Source organism: Tenrec ecaudatus, chromosome 9, assembly GCF_050624435.1.
Source record: "Tenrec ecaudatus isolate mTenEca1 chromosome 9, mTenEca1.hap1, whole genome shotgun sequence".
In the NCBI taxonomy this organism is placed as follows: Eukaryota; Metazoa; Chordata; class Mammalia; order Afrosoricida; family Tenrecidae; genus Tenrec; species Tenrec ecaudatus.
Window position 1 is genome coordinate 118,882,181 of NC_134538.1, and position 14,709 is coordinate 118,896,889.

At 40.9% G+C, this 14,709-nt stretch overlaps 1 protein-coding gene across 1 annotated transcript in view; it reads right to left on the minus strand.

Annotated features, from left to right (window-relative positions):
* Positions 1-14,709, minus strand: part of GNAI1 (G protein subunit alpha i1) — an 85,590-nt gene that overhangs the window by 23,210 nt on the left and 47,671 nt on the right. The window contains exons 2-4 of the mRNA XM_075558483.1: positions 9,340-9,382; positions 9,093-9,234; positions 984-1,141 (exon numbers count right to left, since the gene is read on the minus strand). Of these exons, the coding sequence (XP_075414598.1) occupies positions 984-1,141; positions 9,093-9,234; positions 9,340-9,382 (343 nt within the window). The remainder of the gene's footprint in view (positions 1-983; positions 1,142-9,092; positions 9,235-9,339; positions 9,383-14,709) is intronic.

The window sequence follows — 14,709 nt, forward strand, 5'->3', positions numbered from 1 at the left end:
GATGCGCGTGATTCACTGTAGTAAATCATTCACATCTTGGCCATGTAACAGCAGAGCTGCCAAAAGACGGTCTGTCCACAGGAGCCATTTGTTGACTTTTTCCATGTGGCCCAGAACGTGCACTTCTCTAGACTTTCTAGTATCTGTCACCTTTTCCCTAATAGACACTTGGGCCCCAAGAGGCCAGAGCCCAAGAGGCTAGAACGCTCTTGGAGAGTAAAACAAGCCCACAGTACATGTTTCAAAGGATCGACTGATGTTACCCACTCCGTATTTCCCATTTGACTTGAGTATGGGTGCTAAAGGATTGATGCAAATACTTAATTTGAAAACTTTAATGGGAAACATTAGGTAGAGGAAGTTTATCACAATTTGCTTTGCAAATTTCATAGGGCTACTAGAAGACCCAGCCCGATTTTTCTTCGGACAATTGCATTAGTATCTATCTGTCTATAGTGTCTGATGCAATAGGGAAACTGACATAGACCCTTTCAAGTGTGCGACTATTTTACTCAGTGGATGAAAATTCGTGAGGCTGATGTACACTCTTCCAAAAACAAAACTCTCGATTCAACATAGCGTTCAGAGAGACTTGTCTCCTGTATCATCACTAGCAAAATAAGAGGTTCCCTATTTGCCTGCCCCCAGGCAAAACACCTATCTACCGAAATCCCCAGTGAACGTTGGAAAGTGCCAAGTATTTTTTCCAAACACATTGGAAAGAGTCCCATTCTGCACATTTCAATTAGAACTACATAACCCTGCGTCCCTGAAGACACTTCTAAAGACAAAGGAAATAAAGCACCCCTATGTAGAAGCACATGCACACCCAGAGGACCGAGGCTCTGAAGTCCCGTCACCCTAAATATCTTGAGTTGTACAAGAGTGTGTACGCCAAGTCAGCAACAAAACCGACTTGGAGGTAGATTGGAATTGCAAGTCACTGTCCCAGAGAGTTGGGCTCTGTCGTGACGATTACTCACTAGGCTGCGGAATCGTTCAGCTGGTACTCTCGGGACCTGTGGAAGCAGGTTTGCACGCCGCTGTCTTGCCACAATCGCTTTATAACACCGGCCAGTTCCGCCGTCATGAAGCCCTCTTCCGCCGCGCCAGCCAGCACGAAGAGCTGGCGGGCGTCATCCTACAGCCAGACACAAGGAGTGAGAGTTTGAAAGCGGACACGGCAAGAATTACAATATGAATTTCCTACCCCCCTCCCCCACCAAAAGAGCGTAGGTGACGGCCTAGTTGCGTTAGCAAACATTTCGTGATAGCACTGTCCGGCAAGCTGCGGGAGCGCGATGGCACTTCTCCTTCACGGAACGGATGTAGCAAACAACTCTCTTTCTACTGGACGCTGGGAACTGAAGAGGATCGGTTTTGAGAAAACAAAACAGCCAATGTCTTTCCCCCATCTGAAAAAGATCCTACCACTCTTAGAATGTATATGAAAATACCGTGAAGTTAAGGGCACACGTGCTTTAGAATGGCAGGCTATGTTCACAGAACAATCAGTGCAGAGTAAGAAAGGACAGGGTCACAAAAGGGTCTGGGAGTTTCTGGAGACTGAAGTATGCCCAAGTCAACACCAGTCAGCCGGATGTCTGTGGTGCTGCTGGGTGCTGACAAGTCCATTTTAACTCACGGTGATACCACACGACAGAACCGGGCAGCACTGGAGCTTTGTCTAGACTGTCATCTTTATACAACTGTGGTTCTCAACCCGTGGGTCGCGAGCCCTTTGGAATTGAACAAACCTTTCACAGGGGTCACCCGATTCATAACAGTAGCAAAATGACAGCTCTGAAGTAGCAATGAAAATATTGTTATGGTTGGGGGGTCGTCAACATCATGAGGAACTGCATATAAGGGTCGCAGCATGAGGAAGGTGGAGAACCACTGTTCTAGAAGGGATACCACCAGTCTTTCTCCCAGGAAGCTCCACCTGCCAGTCTTTCGATTAGAAGTCAAGCACGCAGGGACTGCACCACCAGGGCTCCTTGGCGGGTTTGGAATGGGTATTTGCGAGCCCAGGCACAAGAAACAAAAGTAAGTTCCACTTTCTAGTAAAAATACCCATAGTTTACAAGATGATATCATGGAAACATTTTTAACTGAAAGAATGCTGTACACAAGCTTAATAAACTTTAAGTTTTGAGGATGCAAATATTTGTAATTATGCTCATCCATAAGTAATCAACAGCTCGAGATCATTATAATCTAACAGAAATATAATGTGAGCCACATATGAGAACCTTATGTGAAATTCTAAATTTAATAATAGCTTCATTTTTTTTAAAAAAAGGTAAAACAGGCAACAAAGTTTTAGCAAAATGTTAACCATTATATCAAATGCATTATCACTCCAACAAGCATTCAACATGCAAACTAATGCAATATTTCAAACATGTATAATCTAGAAAATTGGTGTGCATCACATAATCACATGTTGGTAGTGCAGCTACTTGCAGTGAGGTGAAATGATTTGGTATGGTTCCTTCATCCATAGTCTGTAATTTCCACCAAATGGCTCGGTGGGCGCAGGGAAATAAGGCGTACAGGGCTCTAAAGAGAGAATTGGTCCGTTTTGCTAGTGCTCTGGTTTGGAGTAAGCTCTCTCCTACACAGGAAGGGAGATAATCCTGCGGCACTAAGAGTAAAAAGCTACGGGTGAAGAATGTCCACCATTCCCGTGTAGAGAGGCGGCAGAGGAGCAACGCTGAGACCATGAAACAGAGCAGAAGAGCAGTGTGGAAACTGTGAGACAGAGCAGCTGGCTTCCCGGCCCACAACACAAGTGAAGCCGAGGTCTTTGGAGAGGAGGCCTAGGGGCTGCAGTGGCTGAGAGACTGAGGATTAGACTTACAAAGAGAAGCGCCTGTTGGCATGTCCCAAGAGTTGCACTGGACAATGCTGTCTGATCTTGCCTTGTAACCTAATCAATCCACATAATCATGAGTGTTATCTGGGAGCCCTGTGTGGCAGAGAAGCAGGCTGGCGCTGGAGGGATGACTGGTGTTGGAATATGATGGGGGAAGACGGAACGGGGAGGCATGACTGAATTCTGCCTCAGAGGAATCATCCTTGGGCAGACGAGGAACTGGACTCTCCTTGCCTCTAATGAGGCTAGAGATTATGCATGATCCCCGTGCACTTTCCTCGATACTGTACTGAAGAGTATGGTGCTATCGGCCCAGTTGTGAGAATTCCGGTGTTCATAATGTGAGGTGTAATAATGTGCTAGTCAGTTTACTGGGAGCCCTGGTGGTGGACAGGCTATACGTTAGGCTGCTCTCTGCTTGGCTGGCAGTGTGAAACTCGCACAGCTCCACCTGAAAAGATGGGCCTTTCTACTCCTGGGAACAGTGACAGTCTCGGGAAGCCAGAGGGGGTCCCTATGAGTCAGTATTGACTCAATGGCACTGAGTTGAGTCTGAGTAGTGTCGTCTTTGATCTCCATAATTAAGGGCTTCAAGTAAGCCAGGTTGTATCTTCAATATACTGAAGATTGCTCCTGCATCTCCCTCCAATGTTAATGCCATGTTCTTCTTCATACAGTCCAGTTTCTCAGATTATTTGTTCAGCACACAAAGAGCAAAAGAATGGTAACAGAATACAATCCTGACATGCTCTTCTACTGATTGTAATTTAATTACACAATATCCCTTGCTCTGTTCAAGTGACTGTCTCTTGACTCATTATACGTCCGAGGGAGAGCACAACTTAGTGTTCAGTAATTCCCATTCTTTGAAATGTTATACATGATTTTTCATGCACCATACAAATGAATTCCTTTGTATGATCAATAAAATGCAACCAAATACTTTTCTGGTGTTCTCTTTCGGCCACAATTCATCCAATATTAACAATACCCTGCATTCCACATCTTCTAAATCCCACTTGAGTTTCTGCTCGGATAGCCAGGCCATTCCCATTCCTCAACTATGGGAATTCACTGGGGGCTTAATCCATTGGGGACTCTACAAATGGATTTGGATCTCCCACTGTTGATCACAGCCCTTTGCAAACCGAGTGTTCGGATTTTAAGTTCTGATTTAGCTTTAACATTTACAATCCTTGGATCACACAGGCTGGAGTACTTCTTCCATGCAGACTTAGTTCACCCCCTCACTTAGATGGTTGTTTGTTTTAAGACAAGCCTTTAAGACTCCAGAAGCAAGTCTTTCTGATATATGGGCACATTCTTTTTCTTTGCTTTTTTTCATCACAATTTGCAAAGTACCCAGATCTTCAGTAAGCTAGCTATTCATGAGAGCAAGTTCTGAGGAGGTTCATGTCATAAAATTAATTGTTCTTTGATGAGGTCTAGAATTAAGTGTGAGCCCCATATTCCTTCATATGTATATGGTCTATATATGGCTCTGGTTCACTTTAGAAACATCATTATCATTTTTTGACAGGGAACATTATAAATCACATCCCTCAGGCATAATTTAGCAAATATTATAGAATTTAAAACACTGTTGAGAAAAGGAAATTCTACATATATAGGCCAGTTTTTTAGATCAAAATTAATGAACTGTAGCCTTACGGTATATAGATTAAATGTTTACTGGTTACTATTTACACAATCATGCTTTCTGTTAAAGCCAAACTTCCAATAACAGTCATTAATAGAGGAAGAACCATGCCTACAAGACTAATACATGCCAAGAGAGCATTAAAATAATGAATAACATGGTAATGCCAGGACATAATTCTTTGGATACCCACAAGCAGAGATCTGGACCAAAGCCCAATAACCACCAATTCCACAACCTTGGAATGGCAGGCTTCTGCCTCTTCTCATACTAGGACATTTGGGTCTTAAGTCCAAAGAAGCATGTCAGTAGTTCCATATATCTGCAACAGGCGAGTTTGAGGCAAAAGCCAATGTGCTTATTGGGCTTTCCATCTGGAATCCTTTGGGTGTGGCCCATGAAGGATGTAGTGCGTCTTTAAAGCACGGAGTCTAAAGTTCCAGCGGTCTAGGGCACAAGGCCTGGATCACCAGGAGCTGGGTAGAAACTAGGTCGAAATGTCTAATTAGGAACACACACAGCCCTGGGTGGATTCTCCTCTTGAGTTTTATATAAGAATTGTAAAGTAGTTCTTCCCATAGGAGGGTGCTTGACCAACCAACAGAAGAAGTATAATCACCGTATCCAAGACATACTTGCCCACCCCCCTGCATCTTGATTTGAATTTCCTGTGAGGCTCACTTATCACTGTCATAGGAGGCTGCTTTGGGGTGGTGTTAGCACAATATTATACGGCAGCAACAAAATGGTTTCTCCCACTTCCCCCACCATGAGAAACTGATCCCAGCTAAGGCTAAGTCTCCTCTGTCAACATGGTTTTTAAGACATACAGATAAAGGGGGTGATAGAGACACCTGGCAGGTATCTACCTCTTTGACTGGAAGACTGGTTCAGAAGAGTGTGTGATTTGAGGGCAGAAGCCTGCCTGTGTCTTGGTGTTTATTCTTGTGTTTCCAACTTATTTCCAAGCCAATATTACTACAGAAATAAAATTACAATCTTGTACAAAGCATAAATCTGCTATTTATTAACTGGCAGAGTTAAAATAAAAATGTCAGTTGCTATAAATCTATTGCCATCAAGTTGATTATAGGAGAGAGTAAAACTGCCGATAGGTTTCCAAACGTGTAATCTTTCATTTCTACCAGTAACTCGTGCAAATAAGTAGCAGTTTGTTGGCAGAACACTGATACACGTAGGACACCTGGAGTAGCACAGCTCTAGGTGAAGCACGGCACAACACATCCCCAAAAGCCACACACACTGCTTCCCGAAATCCACAGCAGAAAGATAGCAATATCAATTATAGGCACAGTATCCACGGTTGAGTCTCCACGTTCTAAGAAAGTTCTGACAGAATATCTAGGACAAATTGTATCGCTCTCTGTCAGCATGTAAAGGGATTCTGTTTCCTCTCATTTTAAATAGCTGATGTTCAATCTCTGTGCAAAGCTGGAAAGTGACAAATATTAGGCAAAGCAGAGAAAATTATTCACCATCTTTAACATGTTTCTATCTTCTTAGCAAATTCTCACCAATTAATCTGTGTAGTTAGTGAACAGAAACCAGGTCAAAATAGTAAAGGGTCTTTATTGTTGTTTATTTTGCATTTTAACAAAGATGAGAAAAAAGTAAGGCAATTCTCAAGATCATCTGGAAGACAACTGCATAATTGCCTTCGTATTCTGTAAAGCTGAACACGAACAAGGAGGTGAGGGATTTCACTCTAATGCTAACAATTAATGTTATTAAGCAACAGGAACTAAACACCATTTTGACAATAATACATGGTTGTCAAAATAAAAATGTTCCCGCCACTTGCTGTCCAGGCTAAAGAAATTTCCATGAGAAAAATGATCATGTTTAATTCATCTTCATATTCGTTAGCACAATTCCAAGAAGTGATTAGCATTTTAATAATTGTGTATAGGTAAGGCAACACAAAGCATGGCTTAGACCAATCTAAAATAATGTGCAATTATGAGACCTTTGGAAAAGGAGTTACTGAATATGGCTAAGACAAAACAACGAAGCATCGGCTGAAGGCAACAAGAACACTGTCCATGAAACAGCTTCTGAATCTAAATGTTACTGGCCAAACTTACACTGGCAAAATGAAACAAAACAAAAGCAGACTTAGGGGTTGATTTCAAAACATCAGACAAACATTTTCATTGTTCTGTATTGAATTTCCACAATGCATGTCTTCTTTCTGGTGAGAATCCAGAGGTGTGTGTGTCATTTCTAGCGCGGTGCACATACTTGTCATCCCTCTCCAGACTGCCCCCCAACCGACATCACCTCATTGCCTGTATGCTGCCCTTCTGCTATTTCCAGTTGCTTTGTCAACTGGATTTCACTGAAGTCATTCTTTGAAAGAAAAAATGCTCGTGGAAAACTTGTCTGACTTAAGATAAACTGTTTCTGATGTTCAAGTAAGGCTTCAGGAGATAGTTTCAGTTTAAGATTATCTCAGGGCAGTCATTTGGGGGCTTTGTCCAGTCTCAATGGCTCCAGAAAGTCTATCAGATAACCAATGAAAAACAAAAACCAAGCCTTGTGCTGAAATGGCTGTGATTTCTAGTTGGTCCTGGGATGAAGTCCAAGTTATGTAGAGAAAAAAAACCCATAAAAATAGGAAATGACAGTCCTTGGGAAAAAAAGAAAAACAACAAAGAGAAATACGCTTAACAGTTGCTCGGGCTGCTCCTCCTTTGCCTCCTTAATGGGCTATTTAAGGAGCAGGAGCAAAGACCCTTCATTGCCTCCTTAAGATCGTTTTCCTCTAAACAGTGCAGGCAACATGCCAATGCTGAATATTATGTACGGGAATTTGGTAAAAGGTTTAAATGATCGCAGCTAAAATCAGTAGACAGTAAAATTATATAAATACTTCCTACTCTAAGGGTGATTCTCTTCTGTGTAAAACTAGAACTCAAGAAGAATCTATTGAATTAATAAATGATAAAAACATTCCACTAACTGAAGTCCCTTTGTGTATATGTGCACATACATACATATACACACATATATTTATGTCTGTATATGCAGGTCCATATATATCTGTATCTACATAGATAGATAGATAGATGGATAGATAGATAGATAGATAGATAGATAGATAGATAGATAGATAGATAGATAGATAGATAGAAAGGAGTTATAGTAGCACTATGGGTTAAGCACTGGACTGCTAACCACAAAGTCATTGTGGAAACCCAACAGCCACTCTGGTGAAGAAAGACGAGGCTGTCTGCTTCTATAAAGATTTACAATCTCAGAAACTCTAAGAAGTAAATTCTACTTTCCTATAGGATTGCTATGAATTGGAAATGACTCAATAACAGTTGGGCTTTGGGGTCAGGTAACAGACACACACATACACAGACACAGACAAAGGCACACACAAGCACTTCTAAAATAAATTTGTGGGGAAAATTCCATCAGCTTTGAATTCTACTTTTCCACGAACTTTTTGAAGCCCCTTTGCATATGTCAATGTGAATGATCCTAATGATACAGGAAGAAAAGGCAATAGAGTCTCTACACACAAAATATTCATAGCACTCTTAACATTGAATATAAAATTCAATATATAATACGCCTATTGAATACAAAATATAACGAGAAGGAGGAAATGCACTTGTAGGAGTAAGGATATAATAATTTTGGTTTTAAAAATTAAGCTAGAGATTCTATTACTGAAAACTGGACTAGTGAAGGCCTGTAATGCAAACAAGCAAATATGAAATAAGAAGATGAGGCCAGCATCGAAGCGGCCATGGAGAGACGTCAGTGGACTAGAGGGGGAAGGAGCGCTTTCAGCCGAGCTCTAAGCAAGGGACTAGGCCAGATCAAATAACCAAAGTGTGAGTACTGGGTTCTGAACTTCAAATCATAATATATAAGTGGGAAAAGAAAACAAAAGTGCTTAATTCCTTTGATGGGAGAATACATTTTAATATAAAATTAAATCTGATGTTTTACATTTCCTGGTAACCTCAAATTTAATGGTAACCTTCCAGGATTCGTTTTTCTTACTAGTAAGATAAAACTGCAACAATACTTTTGTCTCCAAGCGTGCCCTTTAAAGGTCATAGATTCCTATTCCAAATGAAACAAACATAAACAGCATTGTTCATTCTATAAGATTACTTTTTAATCTGGGTGTGAATACAATGATTAGAGCATTTCAGCATTCCAAATTCTAAAAACAGATTTTAAGAAGTGCCCCTGTAAGCAGCTTACTTACTATTATGTTATTATGGTTATGCAGGGGTGCCCAATATAACTGTTATACAGAAAATACTGCAAGAATTATTGAGCTGCCCAAAACTCTTCTGATGAATAAGGAAAGTAGAATAATGATGAAGGAAAAGTATATAATCCTGCATATTCACTCATGTCTAAAAGCCTCTGACTCATTCTGTTCACTTCTATTTTTTTAAAATTCCATTTCTAAATAAATCACAGATTATGTGGTATGAAATTATCATTCAAGTTCTCCCTCCCTGCCACATCAGGTCTGGTTCCACAAATTTAATAACTTACCGCCCGAGTTGAGTCACCAAAGTCTATCTTCAACCTCCCCATGGCTCGAACAATGGCAATAATTGACTGGATTGTGTTGCTGTAGACCACTGCTTTGTACTGTTTGCATTCCTCTTCTGAATAACCAGCTTCATGGATAATTCTAAGGAGGAGAAGGGGAAAATAAAAAAATTAATATGTTTACTTTCTTTGATGGGAGGATACATTTCAATATAAAAATCAATTTTAGTGTTTTAAATTTACTTACTTCATTTGCTTTACAATTGTACTTTTCCCAGATTCACCGGCACCTAAAAATATAGAATAAGGCATTCTTAGTAACTTCACATAGGTATATCTACTCCCCTCCCAACAAAAAGCACACTTTATTTCTTACATAGTTGAATTTTATTTTCTACCATAATATAGTTTACTAGTTTCAGATACATAGGTTATCCTCAAAATGAAACATATTTGTCTGTGAAAAACTACTTCATGATGTGTAAATTAATAAGCTTAATTGAAAACAAATGTTTTCATTATTTGTATAGATTACCTAAAGCTTAAAAAATTATATCTTTTGTAATTAAATTTTAAAATTATAAATTAATTTTATTTACATTTTAATTCCCAATTGGAATAAGTTTAATTGGTCAGCCAATAATTATAATATTAAACTTTGGGTCTTATGAAGTAGAAAACAGTGCTTCCAAGCAACCCTATGAAAAGTAATCTAAAAATATTTCATCGGCTATCAAAAGATATAATGTCTGCGGTCTTAAACGCATGAAGATAAACAAGCGGCCATCTAGCTGAGAAGCATCAAAACCCACATGGACGAAGTACACCAGCCTGTCTGACCACGAGGTGTAGAAGGAACCAGTTATCAGACATCAAAGAACTAAAAATCTTATCAGTGGGTGCCTAACTTCCTGATACGATCAATGAACACAAACGTGTGCATAAGCAAATATAGTGAAGAAAGCTGACGGTTCCCAGCTATCAAAAGATATAGCATCTGGGGTCTTAAAGGCTTGAAGATAAACAAGCAGACATCCAGCTTAGAAGCAACAAAGCCCACATGGAAGAAGCACACCAGCCTGTGTGACCCCGAGCTGTCAAAGGGATCAGGTATTAAGCATCAAAGAGCAAAAAACCATATCATTGTAAATGTGGGTGAGTGCAGACTGGAGACACAAAGCCCATCAGTAGGCAACTGGACACCCCTTACTGAAGGGTTGTGGGGAGGAGATGAGCCAGTCAGGGTGCAGGGTAGCAACAATGCAGCATACAACTTTCCTCTAGTTCTTAAATGCTTCCTACCCCCACTATCATGATCCCAATTCTACCTTACAAATCTGGCTAGACCAGAAGATGTACATTGGTACAGATAGCAACTGGAAACACAGGGAATCCAGGACAGAGTCTTCTGACTGCTTCAGGACCAGTGTTTTGAGTGGCGATGCCTGGAGGGTGGAGGGAATGAGGGGTAGAAAGGGGGAACTGACTACAAGAATCTAGGTATAGCCTCCTCCTTGGGGGATGGACAGCAGAGAAGAGGGAGGGGGAGTCATCAGACAGTGCAACATATGAAAAATAATAATTTATGAATTATGAAGGGTTCAAGAGGGAGGGGGGAGAAGGGAGGGAGAGAGATAATGAGCAGCCGATATTAAGGGCTCAAGTAGAAGGCAAATGTTTTGAGAATGATGATGTCAACAAATGTACATATGTGCTTGACACAATGGATAGATGTATGGATTGTGATAAGAATTGTATGAGCCCCCAGTAAAATAATTTTAAAAATATTTCATGTTATAATAGCTTCATCTCATATAATATTTATTCAACAACCATTGATTTCATACCTGACACAATAAACAACACCATTTATTACTGAGGGGAATACAGTGGTATGCTCCACAGAACTGTCTCCTCTTGAGTTTCTTTACCTTCGGCCACCCAAGTCATAAATCTGGGACCCATTCTCAAATTTCCTTCTTCACTCTCATGTATTTAGGAACCCTTCATGATTTGAGTTGCCAGAGTTAAGCCATCCTAACATAGAAATGAAGAATCTTGATAGCTTAATAGTTATGCACATGACTGCTAACCAAAAGGTTGGCAGTTCAAACCTGTCCCATTGTTCCATGAAAGAACAATCTGATATGCTTCAGTAACTATTACAGCCAAGACAACCCTCTGCTGTCATACCAAATCTCTATCGGTCAAAATTAACTGAATGTTACCCTAGAGCAATATGAGAATATTTCTAAACTGCTACTCATGAATGCAGGTCCTACTTTAATATCCATCCCACCTAAAAGTGGCCTCTACATGAAGCCTTTTCCAGACTCCTCCTCCTGATTGTCGGTTATTGTGGACATCTCGGAATATAAAAACAAGGATGTTATGACCGGTCTATTGTCCAGTTTCCTGCTCCCATTCACCAAGACGTCATAGCCTGTTTGAGAGGCAGGGTCCAGGATTGGTGACACTCAGCACTGGGATTCCTAGTTCCCCAAGGCCATGCAGCGGGCTTTATGCTACAGCTGACTGAACCAGCTGCAGTTGCAGGAACCCCTACTGCTGACCACCCCACATACTCTCAAACATACCATTTTCCTGGCATTCCCTGCTCCGTTGCCAATGCTGTACCTTCCTCTTGATCTACCAGTCTGGTGATACTCTATCCAGCATCAAACTGTATCTCCTTCACCACATTTTCCTGTTGCAAAGCAGAGGTAATCCATCCATGGACCATTTCTGCTTGGCTTCTCAACAGCCACCTTGTGCTACACACAGTCAGCCATCTAGAATCACTTGAACTTCTGCATATTATCTGTGACTGATACCATTAGACAGTAAACTTCTGTGCGTCACCTCTCCATTCTTCCCTATCTGCCTACAGATAGAGACATAAGTCATGAAAGAGCTCTGAGAACAGGTCATCTGAGTAAATCACCTATTTAAATTGGGTAGTGAAGTGGACAGTAGAATGCCTAAACTTAATTTGTGATTTAATATTTAAGAGTTTTCACAAGATACCCTCACAGTGAGTAGAAAAGCAGGAACTGAATACACACTGAGGACTTTCTGCATTTACAAACAGTTGTTGAATCTCTAAAGGCATCAGCCAATAAAAACAGTTCCAAGATAAGTACCACATTCTTATTACTCAACAACAATGTACTGGGCTCTGTTAGAAGCACAATTGCAGGCTCTATGGCTATCACATTGGTCCAATTAATGAGTGGTTAACCCACGTAACAACTCCTGGGTGGCTTCTATCTGGCTGGCCCCGGTACACTCCACCTCGGCTCTCTAGAGTACTGCAAGTAGACGCAGCAGCGGCCACACACGGAGTTACTGAATCCACAGAGAGGGCCCGTTCTTCTGATGAAGCAAGGCAGTGGTCCAAGACAGACTAAATGACATAATATTTGAGAGGCATGTAAAGGACGAGTCGGAAAGAGTAATGATTAAGGTTGCGAGCAACTGTACTATGTGCATGAGATTCGAATTTTTAGAAAAACTAATAAGGAAGATTCAAGTTGTCCTGATGCTAGACACGACCTTTAAATTCTAATATACTTTATATCTCATGATCACCCTGGTAACGTGGAACACTGAGTTTGGTTTGCAATGAGCATGTAGTGGATGACTTGTGTTTCAACAAAATCCAGAAATCTGGTGACACGAAAGAGTGAGTCATATGTGCTGCTGACGGAATAAAGTTAGAAAACACAGGGGACACAGGGGATTAGGCAAGGGAAGAAGGTAAATGTTTTAGCATGGTAGCACAGTGGTTCAGGTCTTGACTGCTAACTGAAAGTTCACTGGTCTGAATCCACTGGCCACGCTGTGGGAGAAATATGTGCCAGTTTGCTTCTACAAAGATGCAGAGCCTTGGCGACACTATAGGGCAGTTCTGCTCTGTATCCCTGGTCATTATGACTCCAAATCAACTTGACAGTCATTGGGAGCTCTACTAGTCAGCTATTGCACTGCATTTAGGTCAAGAGGCAGGTAGGATGTTTTTTTAAAGTATACCCATCCTACTAACAGCCGCTGCAATACAAAACAAATATACAACACAGATCAAGCAGGAAAGATGGGCAAATGTGATGAGTTGTATGAGCCCCCCAATAAATATGATTTTAAAAAAAGATCTCTGTAAGGTATTCCAAAGCAAAGGTGTCACTTTGAGGACTAAGGTGCACCTCCTTAAAGTCCTGGTGTTCTCATTCCTCTCCTTATATTGATTTAAAACTGGAAAAAGAATAAGAAAGACTAAAGAACAGTGTGTACTTTGAATTATACGATGAATAAAAAAGACAAAAGAATGAGTATTTTGAGTTATGATATCGGGGGAAAAGAAATGAAGTGCCAGAAGAATGCACAAGTCTGTTTTGAAAGAAATGCAGCCAGAATGGTCTTTGAAGGTGATGATGCTGAAATCAGAAGAGAGTCGTTTAAAAGAGAACTATCCTCAACCAAATGGACTGATGGTAACTCCAGTGGGTTTACGCACAGCAAGTAGGGAGCAGGACTGGGTACTGCTGCCATCTGCTGTGCATTGGAACCAGCTGGCTGGCGCACAACAAAAAATGATCAAAACTAAGTAATTCTGAGTCAGTTGAATGACTCCATCCACCACAACAGGTCTATGTAATGGCAGGGTCTACGTCTAAGTTTATAGGTGCCCAAGACCTTTAAGGGGCACTGGTGACACTGTCAGTGACCCATGGTAGGAAGATGAGTTTATCCACTCCTGTGAAGACGTACGGCCTTGGAAACCCAACATAGAGTCACAATAAGGCAGAATTGACTTGATGGTCATAGGTTTGCATTTTAAGATCTTTAAGGAGGAACCTTGGTGGTGCAGTGGTTAAAGCTCTCTGTTGCTAACCAAAAGGTAAGCAGTTAAAATCCACCTGATTCTCCTAGAGAGTCACATTTGGAGGTCAGCTTACATAAAGATGACAGTCATGGAGCAGTTCTGCTCTGTCCTATAGCATCTCCATAATGGAATCAACTCAGTGGCAATGTGTTTAATTTGGGGAGGAAGACACTAAAGGAAGTGCCAAATGTTACCTTTCTTGGGGGACTCCATTCATCCATCACCCTGGTTTGGCTCCTTGTCACCCAAATACCTCCCACCAAAGGAGCAGTCATCTACTTACAGTTGGTTAATCCAACCCTTTGAATACAAGCTATCATACCTCCCACCCCCAACCCCAAGAAAGAATGATCTAGACTAAAACAATCAAGTTCTTTCCTCGATCATCTATGTAAAATCCATCAGGAAATGTCACATCACTAAAATATTAATTTCCGGTTCACTGGAATCATCTTTATGATTACATCGTGGAAGACACTAAAAGGATGAGACCACAACAGAGGGAAGTTACAGTCTATAGAACTGGGTCTCTCACTACTGGACACTTTTTGCCTTAGTTATGATGGAGATTTGAGCATTCAGTCAGAAGGGAGAGATCATCTAGTAAAGTGCCATATTTGTCTGGGTAATATTTGGGAAACATGTCTTCTGTATATAATTTATGAAGAAAGACCTTTTGTACATATTGAAAAAATATTTTCATAGAGATAGCTATATGATCAAGTTGTAACTCTG